Here is a 27,338-nt window from a genome sequence, read left to right as displayed (position 1 = left end):
CCGAGAGTTCAAGGGCGCGCGTGCACATACACACACCCAGAGACATTGTTTGCGCTCACAGTCGACGAACGATTTTCGGACTGAGGTGATGGAGGCGCGCGGCGGCGGCATAAATGGCGAGCCCCCGTGCGCGCGGACACTGCCGGTGTTGTCGGTGCGCCCACCGGCGCGTCTTCGCCGTCGCCGCCGCCGCCGCCGAGCCTCCGGTGTTTTTGCGAATATCACCAAGTCACCGTCGCGCCTAAAACATAATATTATTATGATACTATCATTATCGTAATAACAATATTAACGTACTGGTCGTCTCGCTATCACGCGATATATATATTGCGCAGCGAACGTAACGCCCCGCGGTTCCCATGCCCGCATGAGACTCGTTGTGACGTCAAAGCCTCCTTCCTTACACCGTCGTCACGACAATCCGCCGCTCGGGCCGGCCACGCATGACGAGCGGGGATGGCCGCGGCGGTCGGACCGTGTGGTGCTGGGCAATGGGAAATCCGGTGCCTCCGTCCGTGAACGCGGACAACGCGCGCGCGCGTGTGCGAAATGCAGCATTCTACGCTTTCTTGCAGAGCGCGCAAATCAAACCGGTGGCCGCCGCGGTGGCGTCCGGGGCGTGGAGGTAGCGCTGCTCCGGGCTCGTTCGCAGAAAGCGACCGGGGCCCCGTGCTGGCTAACTGTATATATTGCTTTTTTTTTCGCCACGCGATTCCCGGTCCCCAACCCACCGTCGCCGCCAGTCAATGAGCAGACTCCATTACGATTTTCTTGAGACGCAGTACGTCCAACAACAGCTACAGTTGTTGTTGACGGCCAGCTCGTTTTCTGTTTTAAAATACATCTCTTGTAAAGTTTCGGTGTGCCCGCATTAAAATATAAAGACGGTCAAAGCGACAGCCGTAATTAGCGTCTTTTTTTCTTTTTTATCCACCAACCGTCTTTGTTTACAAAATGATGTTTTTCATTTTTACCTACCGTAAGCACCAATTATCATTGTTATAATTATTCGTGAAATGTAAAGTTCGTCAAGAGTGTAAAAAAATATGTGTGGAATAATTTAGTCAATGTCATTTGGGATAGATAAATGTAGAATTTGACCTATTTTTCAAGTGTTGAACGCGTCGGTGGACCAATATTTGCTTAGATGTGTACTAAATAATATGCTTTAGCATAGTGGTTACTAGTTGCAATGTATGCAGTAGGTACGTTTTATGCAAAGTGTAAATAATGTTTTAAACTGCAATTTTATTGTTTTAGCATTTAGGTATATATTTACTCATATTCATAACGGTGCCTACTTATCTAAAAGTTTGAAAATATGAAACTATTACAGCCAGTATTAAATTAATAAAAATTAATGTTTCAAATATATTATGTCTAAATTATATGTAAATAATTCAAAAATGAATGAATATTAGTGTAATGTGAATATCTTATTGCCTATTTTATTATTATTATTATTAATTAATTAATTAATTACAGAACTGATACCAATTGATTTTTTGATAACAAAATAGTTACAATTATTATTAGTGTAACAGATATCGTATAAAACGTACCGTTTAAATTAATATAAGAACGATTACATATATTTAGTCTAGATACGTAAAATTATGATTTTTTATCGTTCTAATGTCCTGGATAAGAGGACGCCGCACCCACATGTGTTATCTCTGTTTTACATACATACAACATTGCAAATTTTCGTTCAGCAGAATCCATTTTATGTTGTTAGCTTTAACATTAGAGTAAATTTACCTATTATCAAATTTAAAAGTAAGCATTTTATCTAAGCAATAACATAGAATTTTATAGATATAAATCGGTGCTTAGATGTTTATGAAACATAACTGTTATAGTTAGATTTAAGATTATCATAAACGTACTATAAAATAATACGTAAAAATATTAATTGAAGCCACTAACAAAAAATAAAATTACATGTTATTAATTATGTTGTTGATTGATCATTGTAAAATATTATTTATAATTACTTCAAAATTATTACCTATAAGCTTAAACAATACATAAAATATATCAAATTTTAATATTTCTATCCAAATTCAAAATTTTTAATTCAATTTACTCTTGTATGATTCGATTAAAATAATAAAATACATTTTGGAATTTTTATCATAAATCATAATACATATTAATATCAATAATTTAATTGTTTTTCGAGGATAATATTCTAAAAATTTTAGGTGTTCTTAATAAAATATAACATAATTCTAGATCAATAACCAATAACTTACTCATTTGGATTTCAAACTTAGAATCTCAAATCACATCTCATATATTTAATAAAATTAATTTGTAATTTTATTCTTTAAATTTATAAATTAAATGTTAAACAAAACTTATAATGGATAATATGTTTATTTCCAGTTAATAATAATAATATTTATATTATCAAGTATTGATTAAAAAATCATTAAACATTTAACTAATAGTGAACCTTTTTAATATAGACAACATTAGAAATATGTAACAATAATAACTTTGGTACAGCTTTTTAGCCCAAAATAGTGTTCATACTCATACTAAATACATGTATAATTAGTCTATAATAAATGTCTGTATAATTAACAATTAAAATCATTAGCAGTCCGAACATAATTTGTCCATATTGCGTGTATCTACTTTTAGCCTTGAGTTGTCTCTTTCATCAACAAATAAACCATTGTTTCCTATTTTTTTCTAGTTTTTGCTAAAAAACAAATAATAGGCAAATAAAATAATACATGTTTTGCGGGACTCAGGAAACGATGCAAATAGTCGTTCCAGACATTGCACATTGGCTGTTATTCAAGGTAAATGTCAAATTTCATAATTTCAATATTTTTTTTTAAATATTTTTGATTTAAAATTTATTTTTGCATTTTTTAGTAGTGAGATTTAACAATCCATTATATATAATTGATTGGCCAAGTTTATATTTACGAGTACGTTTGTAAAAATAAAAAAATTAACGGTAATGTTCAAAAATCAGAAAATCTAACATAAATAATTTTAAAACTTTTTTATTGTTTTTCTATTATTTAATAGAATATAACTTTCAGATTTAAATTAACAATAATTATAATTAATAATAATCAGTTTATTGTTGACCTAAGGTGAATAAAATTAAATTTGTGCTCAACATTCAATATAATATGTAGTATGTATTCGTGTGCACTTTTTATTATTCTAGAATCGTTTAAGCTTTGTGAAATAATTTTCAAATACAATATCAAGAACCTTTAATTTTTTATTTGAAAAATTTTTATTTATGATATATTTAAAAATCCTTTAAATATTCTGAAGAAAAATAAAATTAGAATAATATTAAAATATATATATATATATATATAATATATCAAGTGTTAAACCAATTAGTTAAAAAACTATAAATAAATTTTATATTTAGTCAAGTTATGTTAAATATCAGTAATAATATTATTTTGTAAATGTTGATATGAATATAATTAATACTATTAAATGTATGAAAAATTAAAATATAGACAAATAAATATTATGTACATATTGCGTTTTTTCATGTAAATATTTACAATTGGTTAATAACACATTGCAGAACATAACATTCACTAGTCTAAATAAAACTGTAGAAAAATTAACGTTCATGTAACCTTAATAACTGTATATAAATATTTTCCTACTAATCACTAAATTATAAAAACATACAGACTTACTACTTTATACTTCTGCCATTATATTATATTTTTGTTACTTGTTAACGACCTCGTTTTTACTTTTATTGTTTTATGATACAAGATTTTACTAATTTCCGAATTGTAAAAAAATAAGGATATTAAGTTACAATGCACTTAACTAACAAAGGATTTAAATGATATTCGGATGGCTTAAAAATAACATTCATACAGGTATAAACGTTGAATGATGAATAAAAATAAATTGATTATGTTCATTATCCAATTTAATATATCTTAACTATACAATTATTTTAAATTTAAATATAATTGAGAAAGTAAAATTATTTTATATAATATTATAAATTAAACATAGTAAGATTTTGTTTTTTATTATTATAATTAATGTATAATAATATATTTTCAATATTATCTACGTATTTATTTAAAAAGAAAAAGAAAATTTAGCCTTGTAAGAAAGTAAGAATATAAATTTAAAAAAAATAACAGGTAAATAGTATCCCTATAAACTCTTTTTTATATGGATATATTTGACCTTACACGCTTTTTAACTTTAAACATAAATAATAAATATTTTTTAAAATTCAACTTCCTAAACAAAAAAAAAAGTGTGGATAACTAAATAAAAATAAACTATATTATTTTCAGATAAATGCATTGTAATAATAAAAATAAAACATTATTTTCATGTAACTGGTTGTTACTTATCAGAAAAACTGTATAAATTGTATAATTACTAAATTAATTGCAAGTTGATCTTAAACTTTTAATTTTTATTGATACTGTACTCAAATACAATTTAAAATCATTAATTAAATTAATTAAAAATTACATCATAAAATTATGAACTTACCGTTATTTAAAAAAAATCAATATATCATAATATTTTGATCACTTAGGCACTTTCCAAAAATGTATAAGATACAAATACTTTTTACTCTTTAAAAATACGGTTATTCATTTGTTCATTAACTACAAATGTGTTAAAATGTAGGTTATATAATTTATCACCCGTTTTATTTAAAGATATTATTTTTATTATGGTTTAGAGTATTTAAAAAAAATAATAAAACTATTGTTATATTTATATCAATTAGGAGACAATTAATTTAAATTTAAAGATATTAAAATAATTTTAGTAAGTTTCTTGATTACTTATCTAGTTAAAAACGTAATTGTATGCTATAAATTATTAAATTGTAGTATATTATTTTTTAATTTCCTTATTATAATTATAATTTTGTTATTGAGTAATATTAAGAACTTGCATCGTAAAAAGTTAAATTAATAAGTTTTCAAACTTTTTTTAATATATTTACTATTATAATTTATCTACTTTATATTGACTAGTATAGTGGGTTATTCTTTTTCGGAATATCTTGATACATAAAAATCAAAATTCAGACGAGTGGTTTATAAGTTATAACTAAATAAATATTTAAAGCTTAAGTAAGCAGAATAGTAGACCAATATTTTACGGAGTATCCCCGTACCATTCCACTCCGCTCACTTATACTTTCAATAATTATAACTCAAAAAATACTCGTTTAAATTTAAATTTGTATGTACTAAAATACTCCAATAAATTCTACTTCAAAATATAAATTTTAAAATATGTATTGTTATTAAAAAATTTGATTAACTTAAAAAAAATTACAAAATATAATTTTTTTTTTTTAAATGTTGTTTTATTTAAATTATAAATTATATAATTGAAGCAAAATTTCAAAAATGTATAAATAATAAGGGTTGTTCAATAGAATAATCACCATATTAGAAAGTATTTTATCCAGTAAATTTAATCAAATATACAAAACGATAAAATTGCATTATAAATAAATTCTATATACCATTAATATAGCTTAAACACTTTTGGTCAAAAATATTTATAATTCATAGTTATTATCTCAAAATTATGAAAAAAATGGATATTCTGTACTTAAAAGGTCTAATATTTTCGTATTGTATTGTTACAACTTATTTATAACATACATTTCTTTTTGTTCATTATAAATCATAATATTCATTAAAATTGTACAAGTGGTTGTTAATTATAGCTGGTCATCATTTATTATCTGACCAAAAAAGTATTTTACATTAATATTTTACATTTATGAAAAAATTAAAAGTTAAAAAAAAGTTAGATAACATGTATAATCATATTTTATTTTTTTGTGGCTCATTGAACAAAAAGTCTATCCACCACTGGTTAATACTGAGCATTTTAAATAACATATGTAATGTTTTATTAATTATTATTAATTAAGTAATACTCGACTTTGATAAAAAATATAAGCAATTTAAAGTAATTAAAAGTTAAAATTAACTTTTGATTATCATTTTAATTTAAAAATGATTTAACATTTAACATTATAAATTTCAAGTCTATTATTTTAGATACAAAAGGGCATTAAGAATTTATTTATATGTCATCAATTTGTTAGTAGATAAGTGCTTAAACTTTTTATGTTTAAAAATTTTCCAATATAATAATAAATAATAATATCAGCAAAAAAAATTCTAATAACATAACGTAACATAAGTTATATTATTTAATTAAAATAGTTAACTGTAAATTATAATTTTTGTATGCACATCTAGATTATACTATTTACTTGCCACAGTGCGAGTAAATAATAAATGTCTTTTAATCTAGGACTTAGTATATAGTTGAATAGTCGATAATAATAAATTATATTCAGTTTTTCAAAAAGTATAAATAATTTTTACTACTAGTTAATACTCAATGATAATTATATACTTAAATAATATTTTAATATTTAAGCTATATCTATGATAATATAATCAAATATTTAATTTATATTCTAACATATGACAAATATTATATAGTTTTCAATTAATGATAATAATAAATAAAAGAAATTCGTAATTCTTGGAAAATAATGTGTGAGGAACTTTTTTTTTAAATGCAACCTACAATCTATATTCTATATCATTTAGGCACAATAATTATATGTAATACAGATTAGTTATATACAAATTTTAGAAAAAATACATTATATCCTTAATGACATTTATACATAATACGTAACATTTTTGAGAAAAGTAGCCACCTATTAGTAACACTTTCAATTTGCTATTTTATGTTTTTCTACATATTTTCAATTTTTTTTTTTCATTTATTTAATTAATATTAAATGCTAACAGGTCATGACACTATTTCCGTTTTAACCGTCTCGGGGGGTTACCGGGGATTGTAGGATTGGCAAAATTTCTGACAAGAGGATTGGGATGAGATAAAATGCGGGGAAACGTTTATGATATGCTTTAGCTTCTTTGTAAATTAAAAGCATTTTAAGGTATGTATGTATAGTGTAGTTAGAGACATAAGAAAGGGCATTAAATAATTTGCAAAGTATAATGTTTTCGAATGATTGGATTTTGTTAATGTTAGTTTTTTTTTTTTGTTTCTCCAGAGCTGAAGGCCATATGTCCAATTAGGTTTTAGTAGTGATTTATAATAAGTAGTTTAGTATTGATGTGAGTATATTTATTATTGTTGATAAAGTTTTTTAAAAAGCATATACGTAGGTTTAAATTTTTTCTTTTGGACTTAATATGCTGGGCCTAGGTCAGCCTTTTATCAAGGGTCAGGACAAGATATTTAACATTCGAAGAACTGGGAATTAAAGTGTTATAAATAAAGACATCAGGGCATGGGACGAGTCTAAGGGTGAATGTCAAATATATAGATTTGGATTGATTTATTCTCCAGTCGGTATACCACTTTTCCATGAGATTGAGGTGAGATTGGAGATTTTGAGTTGCAATAAAAGGATCAGAGTGTATATATAAAATTGCCTTATCATCCGCATAGTCGGTAACCAGTGTATTAGGTGTAGTCGGTTGGTCTGAGGCAAAAATATTATATAGAATAGGGGAGAGGATATCACTTTGCGGAACACCAGCAGTTATATTGGCTATGGAAGAAAAATCATCATCAACACAAACTTAAAAGTGACAATCTAAAAGATACGACTTAATAATAGTGAAATATGTAGGATAAAAATACTTTTTTAATTAGTAGAGGAGGTCGTCATGTCATACCCTGTCAAAAGCCTGAGAGACTTCCAGAAATGCGCTTGTACAATAGAGTTTTTTATTCCAATGAGTAAGATATAGATATAGCGTCAACAACTCTGTGAACCTGTTAAATAGTAGAGTGAGAAGTGCAAAATCCAAATTGAGAATCAGGAAGAATGGATTTTCAGTAATACATGGAAGGATGCGATTTAGCTTTAGCATAAGTTTCTTCAGAATTTTAGCAAAAATTGGGAGTAAACTTATAGGTCGTAATAAGATTATTGAGTTAGGTGGCTTACTAGGTTTGAGCACTAAGATGATGATAGAAAATGTCCATAGCATGGGAAAATACCATAATCTTATACTAGAATTAATAATATGAGAAAGATGAATAAAGACTTTTTTAGGTAAGCACCTAGCTACTAAAACAGTTTCAGGTGAAATCCTAGAGATTTTTCATGGGAGTATTTACTTATTGCAAATTTGATGTCATTTGGTTTGAAATGTCTGACAGGATTAGATGGCAAGTGAGGTGAGGATTTAAGATGATCTTCCACATTACTAGTGTTGATTTGAGAGTAAATGTCAATCGTTTGAGTCATAAAGAAAAACAATAATTACGAGAACGGAACGCGACATGGTAACACACTATTACGATAGCACGGAGCACACACGATGTGTACTCGCAACGACTGTAGGCGCGTGACTGTGTAAGAAACTAAATACAATTTTATTATTTATAAATGTATTATCTTAATAAACTTGTATTTTTCAATAAAACCAATACATATTCAATTTATAATATCTATTTAAAATATATAAAACATTGAGTATAATTCTGAATAATAACTTAAAAATTATTCTTGAATTATTTGCTTTAGGTAAAATCATAAGACCATAAGTTTCACCATCTAACAAATAGTTCATGGATATTAAACGCTAAAAAATATTACTGAAAATCGACGGATTATCGTATTTTCGATTAAACAGACTATTTAAAAAATAAAATGTTTTTTTATTGTAAATATTCGTAATAATCTTGATTGGCATAACATGTGTCATGTAGATATATCATAATAACGTTTATATTTTTTCCACAACAGACTTTTCAATGTAAATTAGTTAAATTTACATGATCTTTAAGCAGTGAATAAGTATAATTAACCTGTACATTCATTTATTTTATTAAATCGAATCAGTATGATTAAATAAAGGTCATCTGTAATAAAAACAAACATTTTTTTAAATAGTTTAATATGTATGTCATCTTTAATACTGAATCTGTTATTTAATATTTATATTTATTTTAAGTATAATGTTTTCAAATGTAATACACATTTGGTAAATACTTACAAAAATACTCTCATGCATTAAAAACGATATTGACTATAATATAACTAGCAATCTTACCAATGGTAACATAATAATTTAAAGTATACTGTAAACTATTACATTACACAAGTTAATATTTACTTGTTATATTAACAAACTATATTTAAGAAATATATATTCTTCCAAGCATGTTGAAACTTATTATATTATGTATTATATCATAGGTACACTAATAGGTACTAATAAATAGTAGGCTGTACAGAAATATTTTACTTAGTAAAAAAATGTTCATACTATTTGAACAAGGAAAACTAAAAGTTAAATAATTTTTTTTATAAATAAAATGAAAATATAACATTCACTAATTTATACTATCTATTAAATAATAACCAATTTAAAAAATGTATTATAAAATACACATTACTTATAGAAGCGTTGTAGTAATAATTATTTTTGAATACTAGAAAAAGTTATTTCAACAAAAAAATTATAATTATATCATGAAAATAACTTTAACATAAATTGTGGTTTATCACTGGTGATGATTAAAATGATATTAATGTATAAATAATAATATAAAATGAAAACTTGACAAGAATTGGTAATGTGACATTGGCAAAAAATATTCATAAATATCACAACAGTACATAATATACTCGTGTCATGCTTATTGAACAAATCAACGAGTTGATAATTCACAAACGTAATATCATAAATATACCCGACTTAAAACGAGGCTAAAATTTTAGAATCCATCTTAATAAGTAGGTAACCTTATTTAAAAGTTATATTATTTGAAACGAAAATTGTATTAAAAATAAAAAATTATATACATATAAATTTAAATATAAATTATTTACCTATAAATAATAATTATGAAGAACATTAACTAATTATTATTAAGTTTTTTCTTTAAATTAAACTTCATTACACCTAACTTAAGTTATTTTGTAGTTTTGTAGTTCTTTTTTTCTTTAACATATCTACATATTATTTTAAAAGCACCTATAAAACAATTAATAACCTTTATTAATAAACTCATAAATTAACTCTAAATATTTACAAAACAAAAATTGTTTTAACGGTATTAATTAATTTTGAACCCTTAACATTATACCATATATGTTCAGTGTCTCACTTATAATTTATAAATAATATAATAATTAAAAAAATAAAATATATTCAATATTACAATCGGTTTTTGTATGATATATACATAGATAATATAATTTTAGTATTATGTAATATTATAATATTATTATGTTTTTCACAGATTTAATTGCAATTTTTTTGGGGATGGCAATTGTTTGAAAGTAAAAATCCCTAGACTATATTTTGAATCATTCAACAAGCGAATCGATGACATTAACTCTACTAATAAGTAATAGTAATAAAAAAAAAAGAAAAATCGTCTGCTAAACTTAGTTTTTATGACAAAACGTGACCGTGTTAATAATTGTTACGTAAAGCTACGTAATTGTTTGATATTATATGCGAATTGTGAATTGAGAAAAAACATTAAAAATTGTCTATCGATTATATTGGCAAGTTTCCATTCATCGTCTTTATACTGCTATATCGCTAGACAAACTTTTTTTTATGGATCCATACACATGTATAAATGTTATAATCAAAAAATTAGACAATATAAACATTAAATGTAAGTGTTTCCAACAAAAAAATATTTCGATTAATTTTTATGTTGTTGAAAAAGAAAGATGAGAAACTTTAAAGTTTAAATTAAAAAATTGATCATATTGTTTTTAAATTCACAGTGAATTATATCCAAATTTATTAACAACAAAATATAAAGGTAAAGAAAAATAATACAATCAAACATTCGAATTTAACTAAGACGAAAATCTTTTATAGTAAAACTGATCTCCACTTTGAATATTTTTCAATTATAACTATCATTGGTTTTAAAATAAAAACACACGCCCTGGCTCACCCAATTCTGTATTGCGCTTTTTTTTTAATGATACTATTAAATTAAAAATTAGTTCTAACGTTAATGTATAGCCTTGGAGTTTATTATTTTCAGTTTGAAATTAATATTGTAGTAAATTAAAAATATAAAAATTCTTCAATGAAACTGGTACAATTAATGTAGATGATATACAAGTATAATATATTTAATCAGTCATAAACATACACGCAATACGTAATGTGTAACAGAATTAGTATTAGTACCTTATATATTTATATATTGTATAATAATAATAATAGTAGTAGGTGTTCTATGGTCGGTCTATACTAAATTATGCGAACTGTAGTTAAAGCTGTTTTATATTATAGTAGTGAATGATTATTAATGTTATAATATTAGTAATAAATATTGACCTCACAATTATATAAACAGAAGGAAGTGATGTCTTAGAAATAACACGTTTATTAAAAATAAATGTAAATACCTAAAATAGGTACCCATCAATTATTTGAAATTTAGATATATTTTTAAATATATAAACGATAAATTAGATCATATTATGTGATTAATGATTATGATCATTGCATTATTGAATAGATGGACAAGGTGATAAGAATATTCAGTGTAGGCAATTTCGGGGAGGTAGCCAAAACAAATACATAGGTAGTACCTATGTCATAAGTCGATAAATGATTTGCGTTGTATTTTTGTCTTAGGCACTTATAATAATATTTACTCAGCGTTATAGATATAAATTATAATCTTTAGTTTTATAGATTTAATCGTAAGAAGAATTTATTTTAAAATGTTCCAAATTAAACTGTGCAATAATATAGACAATATGGTAAACACATAAAATCACACAATTTGTTTTAAAAATTTTAAATAAATCAATATCTTAATATACAGAGTTTTAAAATTACAATAAAATTGTTACACAATAATAATAAATTATATCTACCTTAGTTTGTAATATTTTTATGATTTCTAAATTTGAGGAATAAAATATAATTCTAGTTTTAGTAATAGTGTTTTTTGATTAAACGAAATTTGTTTTAACTATTTCATAAACCACATAAATAATCAAGGTTTTTAAAATGTTATGATTCTTTGGCGTATAGGTATCGCTATACTATAAGCTCACATCCACCTATATCCTTTAGTGTTTTTAATTTTTTATGATATGGTGGGGAATTATAGAATGATGGAATTTCCGTGTTTTCTATAATCACTCGAAAACGACTGAACGCTTCGAGGCGCATTCTATTCGTAAACACGAAAATTGAATATGTTTAACCAGCGACGTCTACACACATAACATTATACATACATGGTATAACAATCAATGTTTGTACACATTGTTAGTTTATAGTTTGAATTAATAATTTCATAATCTGAAATTTTCGAGCACAGCGTGCGTTTGAAATATTTATACTGAAGAGCTTTTTCAGCTGTTGAGAAATATAATAGTAGTAATATACGAATTACCTACACAGTATGTCGTTCATGGTCATTTAAATGATACTTAAACAGAGGGGCCAAAAAAGCGGTGGAAGGAGTAAACTTTGCCGACCAAGAAGTGGCATTCAAGGACGGGGAGTCATGGGGAACAGTGAAAGTGCCTTTCGGAGACGCGCTGGCGCCCGCAGGCGCTTCCATACCAGATCACTGCTGCTGAGGCCATTTACCCACGGCGCCTCGGGTACTATCCTACACTCATGTAAGCCTTACCACAACTTTATTTTTTTGTTTATACTTATGTCAATCTGACCCGTAATGCACTTTATAATACGTAATTGTTTTTTTAGGTACTACCTATTTAAGTATAATATAATATGTATTTATATTGCCATAGTCCGTCCTAGGAGTAAATATACTTGTTAAATAATACGTACTACGTTTTACACGAAAAAATAATTATAACTTTTCATTTATAATTTTCTTGCATCATTTAATGATACTTGAAAATGAAGAAAAGATTACAATACTGTTAACACTACAGCACCAAGTATAGCAAAGTAAAGACATTATTTTACTAGACCGTATGATTACCAATGTCCAAGAAAATATTTTTATTATATATTTAAAAATGAACTCTAAGTTATATTAGTATATCAAGATCTAATAAATAATAAAAATAATAATTCATTTAAAAACAATTAAAACTAGTAATTACTTAAATGTATTATCATATCAATATTTTGCATTCAATAGTTTAAATTGTAAATAAAAAAGTTATTGCTGTAGTGTGCTGTAAATTAATTAATTTATAGTTGGTGATAATAAAATGTTTGAATTGTTTTTTTTTCTTATCAATATTATAAGTCAAATAAATTGTTTGGAATTACCTTCGTTATTATTTATTATATAATGTGCATTATGATTTTTAATTGATATTCTGCGAATAAAAATAATATTTTTTGATAAGTTTTTTGCAGACACATTTATAATATATATGATTTATTCGTAGTAACAGCTAACGTATAAGTAAAGTATGATTTGATTTGTATTTCCTAGTACATTATTATTCATTTTTTTTTTTTTTTTTTATGTATATAAATTTACTGAAATTAAAAACATATTAAGTAATAAGTATTGGAAATTATATTATTATTTATTAATTTATTACTATACTATACATAAGTTTAATAAATTCTAACAAAATGTTAAATTGACTATAACCTAATCCGTAGATAATTTAAGAAAACTACAAACTAATACGACTTAATTTATTTTATTGGTTTAAAAAATTAAAATTCAATTTAATATAGATTTGTAAAATAAATATATCATGGTTATTAATTATTTATTTAATAAACTCTATTTGGTATTATCCAATAGATACTTACTGCATTAGACTACATAAATTATAATGCTTTTTTAAAAATTTTACAGTGTACTTAATAATTATAATATATAATATTATACTTGTCAAATAAAAAATTAAATGAAACCACGAAAACTAAGTCAATTAATGAACAAAGGTTAGGTTTTTCGTTATTATTGCTGTTATTAATGATAATATTATTTATATTAAATAAGTATCTTTAAGTATCAATAATTATTTATAATAAGATAAAATGAATAACTAAAAAAAATTACAGCTAAAAAAATTATTTTTAAAATTAATAGATTAAATTATTTTATTTAATAGACTTAATTTAATAAATGTTATAAACTACAATCTTGATAGTGCTGTAATACATCAATGAATAACAGTTTATGCATCCTACGGTATTTAAAATGATAATATAAGATTGTGCACAACAATTAAATTCTATAATTTGAATACCTACCTACAGTGTGTGGGTTATCCATCATATTTAAGTCTATACAGTAACAACTGATGACGCATATTGAATTAAAAGTTGAGTAGTCCAAAAGCAATTTAAAATATAACCATTAATTAAAATCAACTCAATGACTTAACACATCGATAATTAAAAAATAATAATTTCATTGGGGCTTACATTATATCTATAACTATGGATTTTTTAACGATAATACGCTTGCAATTTTTCTAATTTAATTAAAGCTAAGAATTAATGTTCTTTTTTTTTATGTGCCAAAATATTAAAACTAATCTAATATGTCGCTTATGTTATAATCATTATTTGTTATCAATTGATTAATCAAAATTTTTACCTGAAGAATGTTCATGGTGTTGCCGATCATCTTGGAGATGATGCTGTATAGAATCCACGTGAATATGATGATGGTGCAACGTGCACTCGGCATCGGTGCAGTTAAGCATGACGTTTCTCTCTCTAGTAATATGATTGATATGATGCGTAATCTACAATTATAACGTCCTCAAATCCACAGGATATTAAAAATTTCAATTTTCCGTTCTCCATGCGAAAGTCTTGAATGTTTAATAACCCTTGAGATCACCTATGTAATCTAGAACATATAACAACACACTTGATTAACGGATGAATACACGCAAATGACTAAAGGAATAATAATTTATAATATTGTAAATCCTAATCCCTAATCTCAAGGAAAAAAATGTGATTATTTGTACACAATTTTATTTTATTCAATAAACACTCTAATGTGATAATAATGTCATTTATTTTATCTTAGACATTTACTATAGTATTAAACACACAAATTTACACACGACATAAACATGTTTCTAACAACACTCATTTTAAATTAATAGTATGATACACAGCTCAACCTATACATACACACACTCATATTCTTATCAACGTTTATATGTCAAAAATTAAGTGTTTGAGGGTTAATTAGCTGTTATTGTCGACTGTGCGTTTATCGTTAAAATGGAATCATATTTCACACAAATTATTATTGTATACATAATATATTATTAAAGACAATATTATGTGAATGTTCAAAACGTCTTTGAGTGCCCATATCTATTGACGGCAAAGTGTACATGTATATGTGTATATGCACAAATAGCCGGTAATAATTGCACCTATGCACAAATATACGGCTATAAAAATATGCATCACGTATAATAATCGGTTACGGATCCAATTGAAAATTGAAAATCATCATTTTCGGGCGCAAAGGGGGGATGTAGTAGGTACTTTCTTTTTTCTTGTTTGCCAAACTCAAGTTTCCACCTACGAACGAGCATTGCGAAAATAAAATGATAATTACTATGCGCGCTATAGGATCCCACGGATTGATCACAATGACTATGCAGACCTCATTAGAGCCATAACGTTGTAACGGTTCGATATAATATGATGTATATTGTATGCTGCACGATCGTTGATGTATTTTAATTGACACAGAAAATACAATAATTGTGGGGACATAGATTTGTATGATTTGGTTTGTCATGAAACAAAAGCCATCGATATTGCAAAAATAACAATTTCTTGTTCAACTGTTTCACAATAATAGTATAATTGTAATATTTTTTTATATATAATATAATATAATATAATATATTTATATATATTATAAAGTTAAGTGCAAATTATTTGAAAATAATTGTTCACTGTTACCTATTTAGAGTGTAAAACGTATTTACATGGTATATGTATTATAATAAAACGGCGTGACCTATTATACTGTTGTTTATTGATGAATTACATCGCAGTCGTTCAATACGCTTTGCTTAAAAACTCGTCGAATGAAATTCAAAGTTTCCGGTTCTTGAATATAGGTATATTTTACTATATGAAACTAATACACTATACAATGAATAGTATGCAATATACATACTGTGTATACTATAATATATATATACAACCACAATCATTTTATATAGTTGTATTATTGTTGAATACTAAATAGAAATTTCCAATTTCACTCATAGATACTTGTGACCTTTGCCTGTTCGAGATTTTCATTTAAATTATCTTATGACTAAATGTTATACTTTTTGATATAAATAATTTTATGAATTATACCTTCAGAATTTATTTAATTTTATTATTTCGAACTTATCAATGTAAATATTTTTCACTTTTTCACAATTGACATTTAGGTATTAAAAATTAATAATAGGTTCCTGTAATTATTATTGAACAGTGTCAATTAATAAAACTTACATTAATAATAATAACTAAAAATATATTCATATTACTTGAAACTTTGATAAGAAATGTGTAAACTTATATATTGTATAATATACTATATATTTTAATTATAATTTTTCTTTTAAATTTCAATAAATAATTTTAAGTAGTTAAATATTTTACGAGTAGATAATATATTAATTTGAAAAATGATAATGTACATTTATAAGTGATAACTGATTACTATTACCAACTAATAAAATAAAACATATACATATTATTTTAGTACTACATTTCATCATAAATATTATTTCACGAAATTTGGGCTTAACACCAAACACATAACCGGCTATAGTGGAACTCATAATAAACTAAATCATGTTTCCGGTATACACTTATAATTTGCACTACGTCTGTCATATAAAATAATATTTATGTAATCTAGACCATTAGTGCTCAAATGGGTTTTCAATTTGCTTGCGAAAGTTAATTAGACGCTTGCATATATATTGTTCTAATATTAAATATATATATATTCTCACCATTAAACATAACACTGTTATTGAAAAAAATATTCAGGTAGTATATTACAGTAGCCTTTTATGGTTTTAATATATAAGTTGTCTATTCATTACAAGTTAAATGAATACATCCTGTTGGTACACAAACGCTATGTAGTATACAAACAAATCTATGAATATATTTATTGTAATCCTCATTAGTTTTTACTAAAATCGAATTATGATGATTTTTATTTATTTATTAATTTTTTAATGTTATTATATTTATTTTTCCGTCAATAAAATATATTTAAATTAATTTAATTTTTGTTTTACTTATTTAGGCAAAAAAAAATAAATCGTTGGCATTAAAGAATATTTTATTTATAATTAGTAAATTAAATTTTTTAAATAAAAACATTAAGATTATAATATTAGTTCCCTGTCTAAAATAATAATAACTTTTAATAAGTTTATAAATGTGATAATAAAAATTATAAAATCAAAAATAATAATTAAAATGTATATAATAATATTTCGTCATTTTTTTTTTTTTTTTTTTTTGAGTAAACAATTAGAATTAGAAGCGAAACTATTATCCATAAAAATTGTATGTCTTAGAAAAACATTTTATTACTTAAAACAGACAGCTATTCATGATCGTAATACGAGATCTGAAAATCTAATATATCCCAAAATAAACACATTAAATATTATAACAGTTATCTAATAACTGAATTAAGATTATATAAAATCTCTTAGTTCAAATAAAAAATTGTCAAAAGTTTTTAATTTTATTTTAAAACATTAAAAAGTGAACTAATTTTGTAAAAAAAAATTATCAATACTATATAATATTATAAAATTTATATTTTTTATTTAGTATGAATTTGATTATTATATTCTTCTCATTATTATTGTATTTTTTCGATATATAGGTACTTGATTATTAAGCAGTTAACTAATTTGTAAAATAATTTTATCAATATTATAAACTTAAATTTCTATAATTATATAAATATTAATTTTATTATTACTATTAAGTTTATAATTAAATTGTTCTTATTATTATTACTTTTAAAGACTCTTGTATATTATTAAATTAAGAACTTCATCCTTAGTGAAAGACGATGCAACGTAATATCAATTATACATAACCTATTCTTGTAAACCTCGATTATTATTATTATTAATAAAAATACAATTAGTGGTATGATTAAAATATAATAATTTGTTTGATCAAATATCCTATATTAAATGTTAAAAATTTATTATAACACTTGGCCAATTGTTATCAATATACTTTTCTTTTGACACATTTTATGTAAAGGTCATTTATAAGCATTAATTAATTAAATACAACTTATACAGAAATCTTACATAACAATGGAATATAGTTAAATATCCTATACGCTATTAAAGTAAAATTAATTGAAAATCAGAAATTTTCGTTAACGTATTTTAAAAAGGTTAAGTCAATATTTAATTTAATTAAAAATTTGTTTGTGAAATATTTACTGCAGTAAATTATACTATCCATAAGATTATAAATTACCTTTTTATCAGTAGAATTAAATTAAAGTTCTAAATTAACAAACTCGTTTATTCAAATGGATTAAACAACAATATAGTATTATATAATATAATACTACTCAGAAAAAAAATAATGGTCAACATTTTATAATATAACATTAAATGAGACATTATCCAAAGTAACAGATTTTTTTATAGTTACATTATTTTTATTTTTAAATGTTTTACCAGTTATTTTTTATAGTATAAGTAAACACACATTACATATTAAATATTGATATGATTATCAATTCGACTTGTAATAGTATCCCTATTATATGTTGAACTAAAAAAATATATTACATATAAAATACAGTATATATATTTATATCAATTTAAATGATTATATATCGCATGTGACTGCGATACTGATTAATGGGAAGGAAACTAAATTCTACTACAATATATTATAGCGACAAGTTGATACTTGGGTGTGCCAAAAAAAAATTTAAAAAACCTTCTCTTACAATTTCTGAATCGTTACGCGTTCTCCTACAGTCTACACCATAGGTAGAAAGCCTGAGGTCGTGTAGGCTACACACTGCAACCACTGCCGTTGGTACTGCAACAGTATACTATAAAGCCACGTCATCGACAATTTTAATACACGGCCACCGATTATTAAGTCTTTATTAAGCACTGCCATCGATCTATTCTATCTGTCGTCTATCGATCGGTTTCGTTGTTGCAAAACATCGGGTTAGGCACCTGATCACTGCCGACACTGGAGAACCGGTCCTCATGGGCTTTGCCAATGTTATGCCACTGCCTATATGTACATAATAGGCGCAGTCAGTCAGTCGAGGTTTTTGAACCTCGTTGCTCATTCATACATTATACGAGCCAACAATGTCACACTGCAAATTATGAGGAAACTATAAACATCTTTTTATGACGACGATATTGCAAAATTTGAAGAAGTGTAACAGCATTTGCAGCTACGCGGCGTGTAAATATTATATAATATATTTTAATTTGTTTGTTCTGTTGAGTGAAACCCAATCACAGCACTTATTGACCTCTGCAATAATCCGCATGGACACTTTATGGAACCTTTCACTAAAATGTAACGCACACGATCAAACTTATAACTCGCCACCGCCATACGTACGGCGTATAATAGGTAATGTTTTATTGTTTCGCTGAAAATGCATTCGCGTGCGCAACGTATACATAATACGTTTCCCATACACACGCCGCAGTAGCAATTCTAAATAGGAAAGAACCTTGATGAAGTTCCTTATTTTTTCACTTCCTGCAGTAGTATAAACAAAACTGATAGTGTTAGAAAAATTCCACAAGCCCCGGCGCACAAAAACGTATTGATTTTCATTGACACGCATATAATATCTACATTATGTGTGTAAGTATTATGAGTTATGAGCTATGACGCATAGATGGTAATCATTGTGTTCTGTGAATTATTATTACAAATAACACGTTGTAGTTTCGTGCATTATATTTCCAGTGCGTAAAGTACGATACAGATTGTTTGTGGTCATCTCTATCGAACATTAACAGTAGAATCTTTGATCCGCGGCTCTGATCGATCGGTGGTAGTGTATACGCAAAGAAATCATTACTATTTATACATCGACTATAATACACTTATCAAGGTTTGGCTTTATTTTATGTAATATATAATAGATACACATTATAATATTATTACGACGTTAGAAATTACTGCGTAGAACGCTTATGGCGTTGCGCTCGCGTAAGTGTATACGATTTTCGAATTATATCTTTCCTATTTAAACGTATATTAACCTCAATGTGAAAAAAATCGAACATTTCTAACCACGCTATTAGTGGAAACGAGTACCATAATATGCAAATGAATTCTAATCGTCTAAATACAGTAAGATGTATATTTGGAATAAATGATAACATTTCGCGAATCACGCATACAAATATATTCGTCTGAACACGATCATTTTAACGATGAATTGATTTTTAAAAATTAGACTTAACTACACATGAGAATAATATTACCATATTCAGTTCAAGTACTATCTCGTCATAATGTCAACAAATTAGTATATGTTATATAACTTCACTTAGGAGTTTACAACAGTTTTCGAACGTTTTGGTTTCATACTCGTAATATGTTAATTTGTTTTTGCAAAGTTATATATTCTCTACATGCACGTCTAGTTAAAAAACAAATTTGTCTTATGTTTATTTTTTTTAATCTGCTATTGAATTTACTCATGGTGAGGTTTTATAAATGTCTGTAGGCCGGCAACCGTAGTAAACTCGTCGTCGAGTTCGTTGGTATAATTAACAGGTACCTAAGTGATAACCAAAATATTTTCCATAAGTTATCAATCTTAAAACAACAACTGTCCGATTTTTCCGTATCCGTTTCGCTATAGTCCTATTCACGATAATTTTCGATTGTCACTACCATTCGCGAATATATAAAATATAGTTAAGTTGCGTATATATTCGGTACAAAATTTAAGGAAAACGAATCTTCAAAAAGTTTCTATATCAATTCCGGGCCTATGAAATGATTTGCATGCCCCCTTCCGCTTAGAGGATTATTGCACTGGGCGCGTGTTCATAAATCAATAAGATGCAAATTAGTCACCTATTATACGCTATGGGGATAATTTGTTTTACTATGCCGTTATTTAAAATTTATTATTGACATTTTAAGACTTACTGCGCTTAATTTGAGATATTGTTCAGATTCGAAAAACCTGAATGAGACTTCGATTAGGTAAAGTAATTTTAAAGTAATCGTTCAATATATAATTAATATTAAGTATTATTTATGCATTATCATCGGTCTGTTTATATGTATTGTATATACAACGTGGGTATAGGGGATCCAATCGTCTCCTGACTTTTTTTTTGAGACATTAGAAGCTCCTAAAGAACTTTTTTTTTTTGCATATAAATGAGAGTTTAGATTGGGTTTTTTCATAGATCTAAATCCCTCTTCCCTATACAAAATAGTTATGTATAAGTATGCCATTATTCACATATGGTATTATAGACCCATATTATATCACGTATATTATATTGTAAAATATTTAAAGCATTATTGTGTTATTGTATAGTTAACAACGATGTACTAAAATTGGGTATGGTTAGATTTCTGAAGGAGAGAGGAGCGAAGTATGAAAAGTGTCCCAAATATGTTTTAAAAAACAGGATAAGACAAGTGAAAACATGTCTTTAGAGAACAGCGCATACAATTTGAAAATTTTACCTATTATGTAAATATTCTATTATTTCTAAAAGTCTTAACTTTTTATAATATCATTTTTAAAGAATAATTTTTTCCATTGTTTTTTATTTTTTTGAATATCAAAATACATTTTTTATTTTATATTCTAAAGTAGAATATTTTTTAATGTGTTTAAATACATTAAAATCGAACTTCAAACAAATATAGTTAATTGATGACTGCACCCAACACTTCTTTAATAATACTATTTTATATAAAAAAAATTAATCATAAGTATAAACTAACGAATCATTAAATATTATAAATTAAAATTGTTATAAAAACAATTTTTCTGTACAAATTATTGGACTAGACTGTTTGTTATTTTTTTATATGATTTTTTCTAACTGGTGCTTTGCCCACTATTTAATACTATATTATTACATACGAGTAGCATATTATCTACTACGAGTGGTTTTCAACGCTCCTACTATTACTACGATATTACTACTACTATTATTGTTATTATTATTTATTATGTATAGACCTTGATCTGATCATTCTTTCAGTATATACATTTATAATACCTATATATATTATGTATAATATGTCTATATTCAGATATTTTCTTTGAAATCATGAATAGATGTATGTTTGTGTACCTATTCAGAAATGTGAAAGGTGAAAGAAATTTTAAATGAATGGTCTACAACTTACAAGTAGTAATAATATGTGATATAAAGACAAATATATTTTATTATCAGCACCATTTAATTTACTTGAAAATTGCAATGTACCTAATCATCACATATCAAAACAATTTACTTGACTTTTGAATTTTTGTAAAACAATAATTCATACAGCATATTATTTATGAAATGAATATAATACAAAAATAATAAGCTATAAAACAAAAACTAAAATTAAGTTTAATTTGAATTCATTAATGGCTTATATTATAATATACAATCATATAGTTTTGACTCTAAATGTGTTCGTGAGTATTAATAACTGCACTATAATATGTATATTATGATACTCTGCATTATATCATTGCTAAACGATCTTGAAAATAAATTATTGTTGCATGGCATTTGAGCTCATTTTTTGTTTTAAAAATATTAATAATATTAATGAATGACATTTTAATATTTTAGTTTACGTTTATTTTATTCTTATCGTATAATTATATACGTATTAGATAGTGCTTACCCCAAATATTTTATAAAATTTAAATAGATACATTTATATTTAATTAATAACTATTGATATCTTAAATTTAAATACCTATGTAAGATATAAATGTATAAGTTATGTAAAATAGAGGTAATTCATAATGATGAACTAATATAAAGAAATAATAATTTCAAAGACATATAATTAAAACTATCTATACCTATATTTTACGCTATTATTTTTAATGAAAGCTTAATGCTTAATGAAGCGTAATGAACGGATAATTACATCCTTAGAACTGTATAAAAGAGATGAAACGAAATATATATAAAAATTAGTTAACCGAAACAATATCTAAATGCTTAAATTTACCTTAACGATTCAATTTTTTAATTAGACATTTTATAGTCTCTATAAGATCAATTCTCATTCGGACATGAATCCAAGAACATTACGATAATTTAAATGAATAATAATCTAAGTCTGACCATCGAATCTTTTTGTCACCAATGATCACGATTTTGTGTCAAGGGAAATTAATTTTTAATTTATTATTAATATATTTTTATTTTTTATACAGAACAATAATTAAATATCTTATGCCGTCGAAAGGTCAACATGTGTCGTGTATAGATCGATATTATATTATTATTGTTAGCGTGTAGGTACATGAACACGGTGTAAGTATATCGTATACCTATAGCCTATATATTATTAAATATTTATATTATAATAAATTATTTATGTATATATTTATTAAAATGACGTATACCCTCCACAAATGAGATTACGAACCTTTAGTTCGGATCCAGCGGGTGGCGATTTATTCACAAGGCATGTCCGTCATCGAACTAAAATGCAATATTATAATATTATGTCGAAACAAACGCATCGTCGACAACGATAACGTAATGGTTATTAAACGGTTTTAATATTATTTTATCGTGTATATTATGCCTGTTATACGTTTTACTTTTTCTCAAATCAGAATGATATCGTGTGGTGGGTAGATCAGAGGATAGGTGTATGTAGAGTAGATTAATGTAATGTCAAATGCGTCGGAAGGAAATTATAAACGAAAGTGATAATGAATAAAAAAAAAAAAAACAAAAATAATCAGAGATCGGCAAAAAAAATGAAAACGATTTAAATAAAAAAAAAACAAAAACGAAAAAATTCGCGCGATTTGCGAATATGATTGACACCGGCGCACACTGACCCGCGGCGTCCGCAATGTTACACGCGCTGCGCGCTCTCGCACACACGCACAAGCTCACGGGACCCGCGCACTGCACACTGCGCGCAAACACACACACACACACACACCGACGACACACGCGCGCTGCACACACACGGTTCGCGCACACGGTTCGCTGAGACCGCGATGGCTAAGGAGCAGAAGACGGTACGTCAAACGGACTGACGTGAGACGCGGCGCACACGTATATAATGAAATGGTAGCCGCGGAATGATATTGTAACCAGCGGTCGCGTACGTCTATTGCAGCAGCGTAGACGCGCGAACGGGCACACACTCGCGGGGCGCGCTCACACGCCGCACACACGCACGCCAGAGGTACAGGCCGCCGCCGTCTCGGCGGCCCCTTCCGCCGGCGAGCGGTCGTCGTCGGGGGGAACCGCCCCACCTTCGGGGTAACCGGTCCGGCGACGGCGGCGTACACGCCCGGACGAAACGAAAAACGAACAGTGACTCCATAACGAACGCCATGGTATAGGTCAACGGTTCCGCCGTTTTCCAGTTTTTGCGACAACATAATAATAATAATATCGTATGGACGACACGCGCTTGTGTCCACGTTACGCGCGCTTTACATTGTTATGTGTGTCACAAAGTTGTGTCGTACGTATAGATGTTATTACTTAGGTGCGCTGCAAGTGTGTTTGTGTATTATTGTGTATGTGTGTGTGTGTGTGTGTGCGTGTGTGTGTATGTGTGTGTGTGTTCCGTGTACGAACCTATATTGTACGTATTATATTGTAATATACGTGCGGTGTATGCCAAGTTTCGATCGAGAATACGAAGTATCGAAACTTCAATAAAGATCACACATTTCAGGTCGTCGTATTTGTCGTCGTTGTCGTCGTATGTCGTATTGATGTATGAAGTATGTAGCTAATGTGTCCTCTTGCTACGTAATCATTTCCGTCATCGTCATGTTATGTATTTTGGTGTTTAGGACAGAGACCGTTAAAATATTATGATAATGCAGAATTATTGTAATGTAATGTTACGATTTTGTACTGCGCGAGACACGCGTCGCACACAGTGTAAACGTTTATAATAATAGGTACATTTTGAGCGTAAATCCTAACCAAACTGGACCTAGATAATCGAGAATCAGACGTGAAAACAAAACGATTATATTTCATAAAATCAACTAATATAGCTGTGTAATTCGCTGTGGAATATTCTCAGTTAACGTCAGTTGCGTAAAAATTTTAGTTTAAAAACCTACGAAGAGAACACTATAAAAATTAAATTTTGTTTTTGCTTTCCTGTAAAATTAAAAACGAAAAAGTAACAATGCCATTAAATAAAATACTATCAGTCGTTTGGAAATCTAAGTCGTGTAGTTGTAACCCATACAGAATGTTGTAATTCATCGAGTTTGTATGCATCTTGTTAATATAATACAATAATACAACATTACTTACATATTAGATCTAAAATAATTGTATTCGTTTTAATAGTTTACAAAAAATTCTACCAGCTACGCACAAAATTAAATATTATTAGTATTTTATTATTTTAATAAATGTTACAAGCACAATATTTATGAACGCAACAAAATAACATTACCCATGTATGCTGTAATTTATACAAAATAAAATAGTATGTATTTTTTATTATTATGACTTTGCGATGCGTGTATAATATTTAAAAATGTTGGAGCAATACAGGTTTTACTATTTAACAAAACGTCAATATTCTCTCGAATTTTCTGATATACATTAAAGTTTGTCATAGTAGGTACCTCCACTAGAACTAGATATTAAAAAATATAACTAACAATAATCTTGTTACATTATTATGCAATTTAATTCGATTGATATAATAGATCATTATGTCTACAGTCTACAATAATAAAATGGTTTAAACATAGGAATTAAACTGATAACTAATTGTTTTCTTATAAGTATCATATCTTAAACATGTGTGTATTATATATAAATGTATAATTCACACACACGCATATATATAAATACGAAAAAATAATATATTATTTTGTATCTAGAAACCCATGCTTAATTTAAAGTATCATATTACGACTCAGCCCTCTGCGGATATAAACTAGGTAGTAATAAGTTGCTTGTCTACGGCGCAGTAATGCTGGTAATGGTATCTGTACCTTCGAGAGTTCACCGAGGTTTTCACTAATCATTGCCACCGGCATTAGAACAGTCACTATAAATGTCAGTTCCCACGACTGGTATGTTACATTCGACAAATTCACTAATTTATATAGATAGGTGTGACAATAGAAGTCGAGTGATTCTCATAATAATAAGGTACCACATGGATTTGTTGGGCTCGGCGCACTGACAAGCACAATGGATACGTCGAACACTGTAATCTTATTTACAATATTATCTAACGATATATATTTTTTTATTGTGGCGGGGAGAGGGACTAAATCGTATATTTTAATTTTTCCCAATATTTAAGGAGGACTTTGACGTAGTGTACTGTTTATTTAATAAATAACGTACTGGACGCAAAAATAGTATGACATAATAATACTATGATTATAAAATATAAATGTTTAGTGTTTTCAAATAAATTTTATTTCAGTAAAAACTATCATAAGCTAGGCTTGTGAGGGTTAAAGCTTTCTTTAGTTATGCACATCTAAACATGATGTTGTAGATGATATTTCTAAAAGCCACTTAACCAATTAATCCCACCATCTCCCTTTATTCACGTCATTAATAATGAGCTATGATATATTATATGACTAATGGTATCAATAAAATTTTAACTAAAAACGGATTAATACAATAAAAAATAATCTTATAAGTATAGCTCAGTTATATATACCATACAAATTCGCGTGGCATTGAAGTTCACGACCAACGATAGGCTGATATATTTTACGTAGATAAGTCGTGCAATATAGTCTCAAGTGCTAGCATTAATTTAAATTCGTACCTATTGTTTTTTTTTTGTTTTTTATGATATTATTATTTAGCTGACTATCAGACTATTAAGAATGATGAATGTTATGATGAAATGGCATTACAATTCATCACTTTGAACAATGAATTAGGTGTAATAATATAATATTATAATCATGAACATTGGTACAAGAATATAATTTTTACTTTTATATCACAATAGTAAATAATAACTATGTATACCAATGGCCTGGCACTTGATACAATATGGAATACGGAGACCAGGTTAGGT

At 26.8% G+C, this 27,338-nt stretch overlaps 1 protein-coding gene across 1 annotated transcript in view; it reads right to left on the bottom strand.

The window, feature by feature from the left end:
- Positions 1-24,416, bottom strand: part of LOC112601794 — a 122,120-nt gene extending 97,704 nt beyond the window's left edge. Inside the window, exons 1-2 of the mRNA XM_025349576.1 lie at positions 23,706-24,416; positions 14,626-14,883 (exon numbers count right to left, since the gene is read on the bottom strand). Of these exons, the coding sequence (XP_025205361.1) occupies positions 14,626-14,734 (109 nt within the window). The 5' untranslated portion in view covers positions 14,735-14,883; positions 23,706-24,416. The remainder of the gene's footprint in view (positions 1-14,625; positions 14,884-23,705) is intronic.
- Between the last annotated feature and the right edge of the window lie 2,922 nt (positions 24,417-27,338).

Source organism: Melanaphis sacchari, unplaced genomic scaffold (assembly GCF_002803265.2).
Source record: "Melanaphis sacchari strain LSU unplaced genomic scaffold, SCAv2.0 Contig0_pilon_pilon, whole genome shotgun sequence".
Lineage (NCBI taxonomy): Eukaryota > Metazoa > Arthropoda > Insecta > Hemiptera > Aphididae > Melanaphis > Melanaphis sacchari.
This window is presented reverse-complemented; position numbering and strand designations above follow the sequence as displayed.